At 28.0% G+C, this 13,826-nt stretch overlaps 2 protein-coding genes across 7 annotated transcripts in view; both read right to left on the reverse strand.

Moving 5' to 3' along the window:
* The window catches only part of LOC125867431 (cytosolic sulfotransferase 12-like), a 69,748-nt gene that overhangs the window by 38,993 nt on the left and 16,929 nt on the right, over nucleotides 1-13,826 (reverse strand). The gene's annotated exons all lie outside the window — the stretch shown is intronic.
* The window catches only part of LOC125867428 (cytosolic sulfotransferase 12-like), a 60,761-nt gene that overhangs the window by 22,245 nt on the left and 24,690 nt on the right, over nucleotides 1-13,826 (reverse strand). The window contains exon 1 of one of the 6 annotated variants that reach the window (XM_049547929.1): nucleotides 6,375-6,558. The exons of 2 other annotated variants lie outside the window; for them this stretch is intronic. In XM_049547929.1, the coding sequence (XP_049403886.1) occupies nucleotides 6,375-6,513 (139 nt within the window). In that variant the 5' untranslated portion in view covers nucleotides 6,514-6,558. Of the gene's footprint in view, nucleotides 1-5,320; nucleotides 6,559-9,243; nucleotides 9,524-13,826 lie in introns of those variants that run through there. 3 more of the 6 variants (XM_049547930.1, XM_049547928.1, XM_049547932.1) reach the window with 3 other exon arrangements.

Consider the following 13,826-nt stretch of genomic DNA (forward strand, 5'->3'; position numbering starts at 1 on the left):
ATTATATATCAAAAGTGACAAACCCTACTATTTATTTTAATAAATGAATTAAATTTAAGATATTAAATAAATTATCACTTTAGTCCATTAACTATCGGTTAAGTCAATTATCTACCATTACCCATCAATTAATTAATTCAAGTTAAACGAATAGTTCAAAATTCTCAAACCAACTCCACCGACTGATCATGAACGACTCGGGGAAACTATTGGAAGGGATGAAATGGTAATTTCACGAAAATTTCTAAAAATGACATTTTGGGTCATTACACACCACTATCCATATTTTAGCATTTAAGCGCTAACTTATTCCTATATATAAATAAATAGATATATATATATCCATTTTAAATAACAAATTAACTACCCATATAAAAATTAAATGCAAGACTAAAATAACTAAAGTCATGATTCATATATATATATATATATATATATATATATATATATATCAAACCGATCCTAAGCAAGATCCAAAGACGTTTAAGTCCAGGTCCAAACTGGATATAAAAGTCAAGCTCAATCGTCGAAAGTGAGATCACTTTTAATCCGGTCTTCTTTTCTCTTTTGAGTCAAGTTCTTAAGACAGAAATCGGGTTTTCTGAATATCTCTTCCGGCCGGCCTTCGATAAAAAAGAAGCGTCTGAGTAAATAGAAGTGAGATCTTCCTATTGATACTAGCACTAGTGGGACTGGCACTCGAGGAAATATGTATATATATATATATGGGTGTGTGGGGTTGGTGGGTGAGGGGGGAGATAAAATAGTGTAAAAAATAGGTAGATGTTGATATAGTTGGTTGATGTTTGATATAAGATGATTTGTACTAATCATTAGCTTAATTTATTTAGGGTCAATTTAGTAATTTGTTAAAATGCATTATTGTTGTTTCACTAATCCTTCAAGATATGCCTTTTGCAATCATTTGAAAAAATGAATTAAAAAGGAAATGGAAGGAGAAATACCAATAAGCTATTTAATTTAGTATACCTTATTTTATAAAGTAGAAAAAATAGCAAGAGCGGCTTTTTCAAACTTGAAATTCATCTTCAAAAAATAAAATAAAAATTTCAAAAAATCAATCTGATATATAATTAAATGGTGTTTCAAAATTTCTTTGTTGAATAGAAGTGAAAAAAATTGTATGGACAAACATAAGCATAGTAAAAAAATATATATGATGATTTGATAAGAAGTGCTTTCTCTCGAATAAAGCTCTACTCAGCGCTAATCAAAATCAATCGGCTTTAATACGGATACTAGATACTCTTAAAATCGAAAAGGAAAACGATCGTACTATGAAAAGCACTGTTTACAACCAAATAAAGATATATGATTTTATACATATTTTTTCAACAATTTAAGTTGTGAACATAATTGTATCAGTACTACCATAACACTCTTGTCGTATGTTATTACAATATTAATCTCAAATACAACTGATTCAATTCAACATTGACTTTTAAAACAAATAATTGCATTCAATTGACAACTTAAAATATTTTATTATAAATTTGAAAATTACGTAACATACGCTATAAATTACGATAATTAACCACTTAAATATCTATAGTATCTAATAAGAGTCTTACTTTCTTTTCTAATTAATCGTATATTTAAAGATTACATTGAAGATACAATAAATAATTATGAATAACAAAACTTAAAATATTTTATAGTATATTTGAAAATTACGTAACATACGCTATAAATAATTAACAACTTAAAATATTTATAGTATCTAATAAGAGGCTACAAAACACTACTCTTAAACAGACGAGGTATGTTTAAAAATTCTATAAATCACAATAATTAACAACTTAAAATATTTTTTAAAAAAATAGAAAAAATTTAGTTGACTCTTAAAATTCTATCGGTTACACATGAATTTGAATAGATGGAACAATATATATTATTGAAAGTTGCGTAAACCAAACTATAATTAACAACTGAAAATACTTAAAAGAACATATAAGAAATTTGATGGACTCTCCTAATTTCATGTGTAATATAAGTTGGAACAGAAGGAGTAACATAAATTATTGGAAAATGACGTAAATTTTTTTTACAAATCATAACAAATTAACAACTTAAATTATTTTTGAAAAAACATATCAAAAATTTAGTTGACTCTCCAAATTTCATAAGTATCACATAAATTGAGATTAAAAATTAATATATATTACACCCGTACCGACACGGACACTTAGTAGGCGTTTGGCCATGCGATACCATATCACGATATGGTATCGTGAGATGGAATCAGCGTTTGGACATGCGATTTATCGCTGATTCCATCTCATGATTCCATATTATAAGAGGTGATACCATATTCTCCAAAAACCATGATATGGAATTATATGGTGATTCCATATCATGATTTGAGATTTTTTAATACAATAATTGATCCATGAGTTTATATTTTGTTAAAACAACCCCACATTTATATCTACTAATTATTTGTTTCATATGTAAATAAAATTTATAATCACATCATTACTTTTTAAAATTTATTATTATCACCAATATAAAATTTATTAATCTCACCAACATAACGTCACTTAAACTCACACCTCACAATTGTGAAACTTTTCAACATTCACTTGAAACAATTAACCGGCATGTTAAAATAGTTGCCGAGGCAATTAGCAAGATGTCACCAACATTTATACAACCAAAAAATATGACTGGTGTACATTCCAAAATTTGACATAATACTCAATTTTGGCCTTGGTTTAAGGTAAAATTTCAATCACATTAATAAATTTATTTTATGGCCTTAATAAGTGAACATTTATATTTTATGTGTAAGTTATTAGTATTTGGTTACATATTTCCTATCAACTTTGTTTAAAGAGATAATATTTATTTTATGACTTTGCATTGTCTTGGAAGTACTATTTTTATTACTCTTACAAACATTATTTTTATGAAGTGCATTTTATAATGCCTCCAATTTATTTTATGTTCAGTAAACTAATATTGATGTATTTTTTATTTGGCAGGATTGTGTTGGAGTGATTGATGGAACATATATAGAAGGGGAGATTCCTAAAGCGGTGCAACAAGCATATCGTAATCGCAAAGGAAGAACATCACAAAATGTCTTATGTGCTTGTGATTTTGATATGCCATTTAACTTTGTCATTGCTGGTTGGGAAGGTACTGCACATGATAGTAAAGAACTTGATAATGCACTTGTTGAACCAACGTCAAAATTTTCATTTCCGCCACATGATAACTTTAAATTACATCCCTAGAATAAATATTATTTATTTACACAAGTTGTCTCATTTACGTCACATATACTTTTAGTAATTCTCTATAAAATATTTTTTGGTAGATAAATATTATGTTGTTGATGCTGGTTTTCAAAACACAAAAGGATTTTTAGCTCCATACAAAGGACTACGCTATCATTTGCAAGATTACCGAGGAAGTGAAAGAGAGCCTCAAAATGCCGAAGAACTATTTAATTATAGGCATTCATCTCTGCGCAATGTAATTGAACAGACTTTTGGAGCTTGGAAAAATAGATTTAGAATACTGAAACAAGGCATGAACCATTATGATATTGATACACAAGTGAATATTGTCATAGCTTGTGCAATGTTACATAATTATTTGCGAAAATACCAAAGTAGTGATGAAATATTTATGGTCTATGAACATGAAGATATAGTTGCGGAGGATATTGACCAACAAATGGCTCAAAGTAACAATGTTGGTTCGTCTTCTCGGTCACATGATTGAGAAATGCAAGTTCAACGTGAGGAAATTGTCCGTACTATGTGAGAGGATTATATTAAAGATTAGTATACTACAATTTATGTTCAATTTTTTTTATTAAATTAAAGTTAGATGAAACAATTACTTAAGTGGAGAACAAATAACTTTGTAATAATTTATTATGCGATTTTATAATTTTTTGTTTATTTGATAAGATTGAATTACAATTGGGGCTATTTTAATAGTTTTACAACTTATGAAATTTTTATGTTTATGAGAAAATATACAACACAAAAATTACATATCGCATGTCCAAACAAACCTTCAATTTCATCTCATTATTCTATATCATGATATCATATCGCATGACCAAACAGGCCTTTAATATCTAGTACATATAGAGCTAAATCACCAGCCATGTGATAGCAATAATTGAATATATATATATAGAGCTAAATCACCGACCATGTGATAGCAATAATTGAGCTAGCTTGAGTCCAATCCTAGGGCTGTCTGACTTTATGATTCTTAACCGATATAAGAATAGTCTCTCAAACTTTATTAGGTAGGAGTAAGGATTGAGATTGCATCTTGCTCAAAAATAATATCAACATGTTTGAAAATAATTGAAAGTTTGTGATTGTTAGAAATAAAAATATGAATCTAAATTCATAATCAAGGATTTTATATATACCAAATTCTATAAGTATAATTTTTTAATTTACTATTAGGTTATCGATTAACCCGTTAAGAAAAAACCTCAAACCATTAAGAATTCATAATCCAATAATAATAATAAAAAAAAACCTTTAAACCAATATTTTTTTTTTATTTGAATTATCGGTGTTTGTGTTCGATTTTGAATCGCTCGAATAAAAAAGGGTGTTTGCTACCACCATTTAGCATTTAAGCGCTAACTTGTTCATATATATAAATAAATATATATACATTTTAAATTTTACAACTCCAACAAATAAATTAACAACCCATAAAAAAAATTAAATGTAAGATATATATATATATATATGGGTGTGTGGAGGTGGGGTAATAAAATAGTGTAAAAACTAGGTAGATATTGATATAGTTGGTTGATGTTTGATATAAGATGATTTGTACTCATCATTAGCTTAATTTATTTAGGGTCAATTTAGTAATTTGTTAAAATGCATTATTGTTTCACTAGTCCTTCAAGATATGCCTTTTGCAATCATTTGAAAGAAAGAATTAAAAAGGAAATGGAAGGAGAAATACCAATAAGTTATTTAATTTATTATACCTTATTTTATAAAGTAGAAAAACTAGCAAGAGCGACTTTTTCAAATTTGAAATTATCTTCAAAAAATTAATCTGATATATAATTAAATGGTGTTTCGAAATTTCTTTGTTGAATAGAAGTGGAAAAACTTGTATGGACAAACATAAGCATAGTAAAAAAATATATATGATGATTTGATAGAAAATGCTTTCTTCCGAATAAAGCTCTACACAACTTTAATCAAAATTAATCGGCTTCAATACGGATACTAGACACTCTCAAAATCGAAAAGGAAAACGATCTTACTATGAAAAGCACCGTTTGCGACCAAATAATGATATATGATTTTATACATATTTTTTCAACAATTTAAGTTGTGAACATAATTGTATCAGTACTACAATAAAACTCGTGTAGTATGTTCTTATTACATTATTAATCTCAAATACAACTACTTTAATTCAACGTTGACTTTTAAAACAAATAATTGCATTCAATTGAAATAGAATCTTAATGCCTAATTAGATGTATGAAAACTTTATTCCAGATCCTTGGAATTTTTGTTCAATAATATGATTGAGTTTCTCACTCATTTCTATGGTAAAATAATTCTTCCAATCTCCAACTTCTCCTTTACGAAAGAACGCATTATTTTCTTCTCCAGTTGACAATTTCCCATTTGCATTCACCTCCAGGTTGCTCAAATTCTCAAAGCTACACATTCTTAATATTTCATCCATCACTCCACAATTTTTTTCCTCTATGGAAAATGGACATTCCAAAAATTCAGCCAAGCGTTTAAGCTGAAGTTTGGGCTGCACTTTAATTTCTTCATACATCAAGAAAAGTACTTTGTTAGGCTTTTCTATACTTTGTTTCCAATAATCCAATACATGATTCCAAAACGGACCATAAAGGCTCACCCCCTTACAAAAAGATTCAAATTTTTCTTCAATGGGATGTATATCTTTGTGATGAAGTCTTAAATTGTTTGTAAAATGCCACAGAGAAATAAAAGTGTCCTTAGGATTCCTACACAAGTAAACAAGTTTGGTTTTTGAATCCTGGACAGATTTTGGCAATGAAGCAAAGGGCATATGAGTTGACAAGAGTCTAGGTGAAATGACGGATGCAAAATTAGGGACAAGATCATCAACATAGAGTTTAATTTCCAAGAATGGAATAAGATCATGAGGGTTCTTAACAAGTAAAGGGTGATTTTGTTCAAAAACAGGATATTTCATTCGATTCACTAAAACAAATAAAAGAGATTTTAACCAAGTGGTTCCTGATTTAGGAGTTGTAACAAGGATAATATCACTATCTTGAGCCTGAAATTGTTGTTGACAAGCAATCACACCTTGAATGAATCTTGGTGTTACCCAAAAACCTTGGTAATTATAGATATGTGATGCAAGCCATCCTCTTTCTTTTGGTAGAGTTAAGAGCAATTTCTTACACTCATCACTGATTTCATCCTCTTGTAAATACTTGGGAGGAATTTGGGGAGAAGTTTGAGATTTTGACATGTTTTAAAGTGTATAGAGGAGTGTTTCGTTTAGTTTGTAGGTTGAAGATTTACTCATACATATTACTACTATATATAAGAGATTAGGGAAGCAGTTGTTCGTCAACATTAGGGGTGTAGAAGTCAAACCATAAAGTCAAATCGAACCGACGAACTAAATCAAACCAAAAAAAAATATGATTTATGGTTTGGTTTGGTTGGTTTGGCAGTTCAAAAAAAAACCGACCACTCTTGATTTGATTTGATATTAAAAGAAAAAAGTCAAACCGAACACAAACCAAACCGACATAATATTATATATACATATATATATATATATATATATATAATTTTATTTTATTTATAGATAAAAATATTATTTATATTCTACTTTGTTAATATAATTTTAGTTAGTTTATAGTTTTCAATGTTTATATATTTTATTTCAAATTTGGGCTTGTAAAATTTGTAAATATTTTATTTTGTATTTAGATTCGAAGTTACAATTATATTGTTATAGTTTTTCAAATTCAAAGTTAACAATTTACTTTGTAAATATTTTGTTTTGTATTCAGTTTGCATGTAGCCTTTAATCTTATTAATTTAACATAATGAGCGTTGATATTTTTTTTTTAAAAAAAAGTACTCGTGTGAATTTTACCGTCTTTTCGAAAATTTCTATTCATTTAACATTTTTAAGTTTAGTTTATCACACAGGTAAGTAAAAATATATTTGATCTCTTTTTCAAACACCATATAGTTGTAAAAAAACTGAAAAACTGAAAAAATCGACTTTATGTGGTTTGATTTGTTTTTTAGATTTAATAAACCGACATAATTGATTTAGGTTTTTTTAATAAAAAACCAAACCAAACCGACCTATGTACACCCCTAGTCAACATGTCTGCTTCCCTAGCCAGGGGCAATATGGGTATTTTCTTTAATATTATACCCAGCTTCTTTACGGTTGTGTACATTCTTATCATTTGACATAAAAATTCGTTTATATTTTCTTTTTTTAACTTGCCTGAGCCGAAAAGTTCATTGACTCCACCTTTTCAATTTTGCTTTGCATTTATTTCATTGTCAATAGCTATGATCCCACCTTATCAATTCCATTCCTTTCTTTTATTTCTTGCCTCGCAAATGTTAATTACTCAATTTATAAATTGCATATTACAAAAATGTTACCTACTTAAATTTGTTCAAATTTTGTTGTTGTCCTCTCTATTTTAATTTATTTGTCTTATTGTTTTAATTAATCGTATATTCAAAGATTACATAGAAGATACTATAAATTATTATTATTATAATTAACAATTTAAAATATTTTATTATAAATTTGAAAATTTCGTAACATACGCTATAAATTATAATAATTAACCACTTAAATATTTCTACTATCTAATAAGAGTCTTACTTTCTTTTTTAATTAAGCATATATTCAAAGATTACGTTGAAGATACTATAAATAATTATGAGTAACAAAACTTAAAATATTTTATTGTAAATTTGAAAATTATGTAACATACGCTATAAATTACAATAATTAATGACTTAAAATATTTATAGTATCTAATAAGAGACTACAAAACACTACTCTTAAACATATGAGATATGTTTAAAAATTCTATAAATCACAATAATTAACAACTTAAAATATTATATTATAATTAAAATGACGTTAAAGTATTATAAATCACATTAATTAACAACTTAAAATATTTTTTTTTTAAAAAAATAGAAAAAATTTAATTGACTCTTAAAATTCTATCTGTGACACATGGATTTGAATAGATGAAACAATATATAATATTGAAAGTTACGTAAATCATACTATAATTAACAACTGAAAATACTTAAAAGAACATATAAGTAATTTGGTGGACTCTCCTAATTCCGTATGTGTAATATAGGTTGGAACAAAATGAGTAACATATATTATTCGAAAATAACGTAAAAAATAATTATAAATCATAACAAATTAATAACTTAAAATATTTTTGAAAAAACATACCAAAAAATTAATTGACTCTCCAAATTTCATAAGTATCACTTAAATTGAGATTAAAAATTAACATATATTATGTCCGTACTGGCACGGACACATAATATCTAGTATATGTATATATATATATATATAGATAGATAGATAGATAGAGCTAAATCACCAGCCATGTGATAGCAATAATTGAATATATATATAGAGCTAAATCACCAGCCATGAGATAGTAATAATTGAATATATATAGAGTTAAATCACCAACAATGTGATAGCAATAATTGAATATATATAGAACTAAATCACCAGCCATGTGATAGCAATAATTGAATATATATAGAGCTAAATCACCAACCATGTGATAGCAATAATTATCATTTCACGATGTAAAAATAGTCTCTCAAACTTTATTAGGTAGTTTTGAAATCAATCTGATATATAATTGAATGGTGTTTCAAAATTTCTTTGTTGAATAGAAGTGAAAAAAATTGTATGGACAAACATAAGTATAGTAAAAAAATATATGTGATGATTTGATAGAAAGTGCTTTCTCCCGAATAAAGCTCTACACAACTCTAATCAAAATTAATCGGCTTCAATACAAATACTAGACACTCTCAAAATCGAAAAGGAAAGCGATCGTACTATGAAAAGCACCGTTTGCGACCGATTAAAGATATATGATTTTATACATATTTTTTCAACAATTTAAGTTGTGAACATAATTGTATCAGTACTACAATAAAACTCTTGTAGTATGTTCTTATTATAATACTAATCTCAAATACAACTGCTCCAATTCAACATTGACTTTTAAAATAAATAATTGCATTCAATAGACATATAGAATCTTAATGCCTAATCAGATGTGTGAAAACTTTATTTCAGATTCTTGAAACTTTTGTTCAATAATATGATTAAGTTTCTCACTCATTTCTATGTTAAAATAATTCTTCCAATCTCCAACTTTTCCTTTACGAAAGAACACTTTATTTTCTGCTCCACTTGACAATTTTCCATTTGTATTCACCTCCAAGTTGCTCAAATTCTCAAAGCTACACATTCTGAATATTTCATCAATCACTCCACAATTTTCTTCCTCTATGGAAAATGGACATTCCAAAAATTCAGCCAAGCGTTTAAGCTGAAGTTTGGGCTGCACTTTAATTTCTTCATACATCAAGAAAAGTACTTTGTTAGGCTTTTCTATACTTTGTTTCCAATAATCCAATACGTGATTCCAAAACGGACCATAAGGGCTCATCCCCTTACAAAAAGATTCAAATTTTTCTTCAATGGGATGTATATCTTTGTGATGAAGTCTTAAATTGTTTGTAAAATGCCACATAGAAATAAAAGTGTCCTTAGGATTCCTACACAAGTAAACAAGTTTGGTTTTTGAATCTTGGACAGATTTTGGCAATGAAGCAAAGGGCAAATGAGTTGACAAGAGTCTAGGTGAAGTGAAGGATGCAAAATTAGGGACAAGACCATCACCATAGAGTCTAATTTCCTAGACTGGAATAAGATCATGAGGGTTCTTAACAAGCAAAGGGTGATTTTGTTCAAAAACAGGATATTTCATACGATTTACTAAAACAAATAAAAGAGATTTTAACCAAGTGGTTCCTGATTTAGGAGGTGTAACAAGGATGATATCACTATCTTGAGCTTGAAATTGTTGTTGACATGCAATCACACCTTGAATTATTCTTGGTGATGCCCAAAAACCTTGATAGTTATAAATATACGATTCCATCCATCCTTTTTCTTTTGGTAAGACTGAGAAAAAATTCTTACACTCTTCACTTAAGCCCTCTTGATCTTGTAAGTATTTGGGAAGAGATGTTGTCATGATTTTGAAGATTGAGTGTTTTCTTCTAATTTGTATGAAGAAGGTTTACTCATAAGTGTATATATAGTGAGAACTAGACAAGAAACTTCAAATAGAGCTCTTGTTTTGTTACATTACATTAATAATGTTGTTATTATGGGGTCATGTCAGGAAACACTTTTTTTCCCAACTAATAATTGAACAGCAAAGTAAGAGAACTAGACAAAGCACTCTAGAGATAGCTCTTAATTAGGCATATGGAAAAAAAAGGCATATGTAAAAAAAATTTGTAAAGAAAAGAAGTACACATATCTAGTAATACTAGTAAAGAAAGCCCGGGCAGCACATTAATAAAGTTATATGGTTACTCTCTCCGTCCCATATTAGATGAGAATCTTAGTAAAAATATTTTTTTCATATTATTTGAGCACTTATTAAATTAGGATAGAATTAATTAATTCTTTTTCATTTTACCACAATTAATATGACCATTCCTATATTGTATGTGTATTTTTTGTAACTCATTTCAATGTGCATTGATATAAACAAAGGGCAAAATGGTGAAGTCTTCCAATGTATTAATGATTTCTTAATCACCGTGTAAAGTTGGAAGTGCCCATCTTATATGGGACGGAGGGAGTATAGTTTATGTATTGTTATAAAATTAGTAAAGATTGTTATAATATATTTTGCTCATAAGTGAGCTAATATAGAAATTCATTTGTCATTTGTCTTTTTAATTTCAATTTTAAATAGCAAATAAATGTAGCGATAAGATTGAGGGTAGAAATGAAGCATATCTTTCTAAATTTAAGTAAAAATAAACAGAGTAGAAGTAACATTAGGGTTATCGATAGGACGATTCATTCGGTTATTTTTAAAAAATTTGTATCATTCAATTTTTCGGCTATTTTATTATGTATAACCAAAATTAAAATTTTAAAATCATCCAATCCTAATTTATGTGACACAAACAGTACAAAAATTAGTCTTTTTTTTGTTGTCTTGTAGATATTTTAAGTTATTATTTATTGTAAATTATAGTACTTTTTATTAAAGTTTTTAATAACATAACTTTTTATGTTTGAGAGTTAAACCAACTTTTTTTTATATGTCTTTTAATTTTATATGTGTTTTGTCCTTTTCCATTTTGAAAAACCAATACTTTGTCCATTTATTTTATATGTCATTTCTTTTTATAAATATATTGATTATTCCTTCTTCTTATTGGAATACATGTTGACTTGTGGTGAATATTTATTCCCTCTTCTTATATAGTAAAATAAGATTTACATAAATCCTATAGTTTTAATATGAAATTACAATTTATCCCTCATTAGTTTGTAATTACATTAATCCCTTAAAAAGTAACACAAATTGGATACATAATATGTAGCTTGGATACATTAAAGAGTATCTAAGATACATTATAACAAAAACCAGATACATAATATGTAGCTCGGATACATTAAAAACTAGCTCGAGTACATAATATGTAGCTCGGATACATTAGTATATAGCTAGGATACATTAAAGAAATAAGAGATTTTAGAGGTTTTTAGAAATAGAAGGGAATATTGGAAATAAGGGAAACATAAGACGTGTATTTCAGTAATTTTTCCTATAAAATAAATATATATCCATTTTAAATTTTACAACTCCAACTAATAAATTAACTACCCATAAAAAAAATTAAATGCAAGATGTGTATATATATATATATATATATGGGTGTGTGGGGTGGAGGAATAAAATAGTGTAAAAACTAGGTAGATACTGATAAAGTTGGTTGATGTTTGATATAAGATGATTTGTACTCTTCATTAGCTTAATTTATTTAGGGTCAATTTAGTAATTTGGTAAAATGCATTATTGTTTCACTAATCCTTCAAGATATACCTTTTGCAATCATTTGAAAAAAAGAATTAAAAAGGAAATGGAAGGAGAAATACCAATAAGTTATTTAATTTATCATACCTTATTTTATAACGTAGAAAAAAATAGCAAGAGCGACTTTTTCAAACTTGAAATTCATCTTCAAAAAATAAAATAAAATAAAAAGTTCAAAAAATCAATCTGATATATAATTAAATGGTGTTTCAAAATTTCTTTGTTGAATAGAAATGGAAAAAATTGTATGGACAAACATAAGCATAGTAAAAAAGTATATATGATGATTTGATAGAAAGTGTTTTCTCTCGAATAAAGCTCTTCATAGCTCTAATCAAAATTAATCGGCTTCAATACGAATTGTAACACCCCAGAAAATTTTTGAACTAAGACTCAAACCGTTCTTCGTAGCGAATGAGATTTTACCAAGGAATTTAAAATTTCTTAAGTGTTAAGGTCACTAGATGTAGCACCTTGAGTTTCAAAAAGAATTAAATTGGAAATAGCAAAATCTGAAATTTTGCAAGTTAAGCTAAGTATGAGTTTTGGGTTGACTTCAAACGACCATAACTCCTAGCTTAGGATGATTTAGGTGTTCTACCAGTTACCGTAGGAAACATCTTTGAATTATCTTTTCAACGCCGCCGATTTTGATAAGTTTCGAGGTCGGATGAGTGAGCTATGGCCTTTTGAAGTTAGGCTGTCCAGTTAAGGAAAGTCAAAATCGGGTTTTAGAGGGGTATTTTGGTCTTTTCCTTACCAAAACAGATTTAATTCGTTTTTAGTAATATTTTAGGGGTCTAATCTGATTAGGTTCAGTTTTATAATTCTAAAATACACCTAGGGTTTTAGTTGAGAGTTCAAGAAGAGAAAAGAGGAGAAAGAGGAGAAAAGAGGAGAGGATCAAGCGTTCGTCGAGATTTTTGCGTGTTGTAGCGGATTTTCGCCATGATTTGATCCCTAAGAGGTATGTAAGCTTCCATAGTGTTGGGTTCTTTCACCCACACACCAATCATGATTTATTCAGCGTAATTTCGTTCTTCAAATTTAAAGATTAGAGTTCTTGATGAGTTCTTGATAAGTGTTCTTGAAGTTTCATTAAGTTTTGAAGTAAGATTCTGCTTAGGTCAACTTTAAACGACCATATCTCTTAGAATATTAAGAGTTACGTGAGCCATAACCTATCCAATTAAAGGTAATTGAATCTACTTTCAAAGCCCACCAGTTTCACGTCAATCCAATATCTGAGTAAAAAGTTATGACTATTTTAGTAACCTATACAGTGCTGTTACGAATTAGCCGACGGGAAAATATTGAAAATAATCGTTTTTGTCTTTTTACCTCCAAGAAAACCATCAACGAATTTCTTGACTAATTAAAAAGCTCAAAACAATCAGATTTTCATCTTCAATCATGAAAATCATAATTTTTGGCTATAGAGATTTTAAGAAACTAACTCGAGAGTCTAAAAAAAGGTCTTCTTGATTGTTTACCTTAAAGCTAGGGTTTCAAGGCTTCTAATCAAGTTCTTCTTCAAGATTCTTCAAGAATCTTGTTCTTCTAGGTATGTAAGGCTATCATAGTATTGGACTAGTTCGTCCTCACGCCC

This window comes from Solanum stenotomum, chromosome 6 (genome assembly GCF_019186545.1).
Source record: "Solanum stenotomum isolate F172 chromosome 6, ASM1918654v1, whole genome shotgun sequence".
Taxonomy (NCBI): domain Eukaryota; kingdom Viridiplantae; phylum Streptophyta; class Magnoliopsida; order Solanales; family Solanaceae; genus Solanum; species Solanum stenotomum.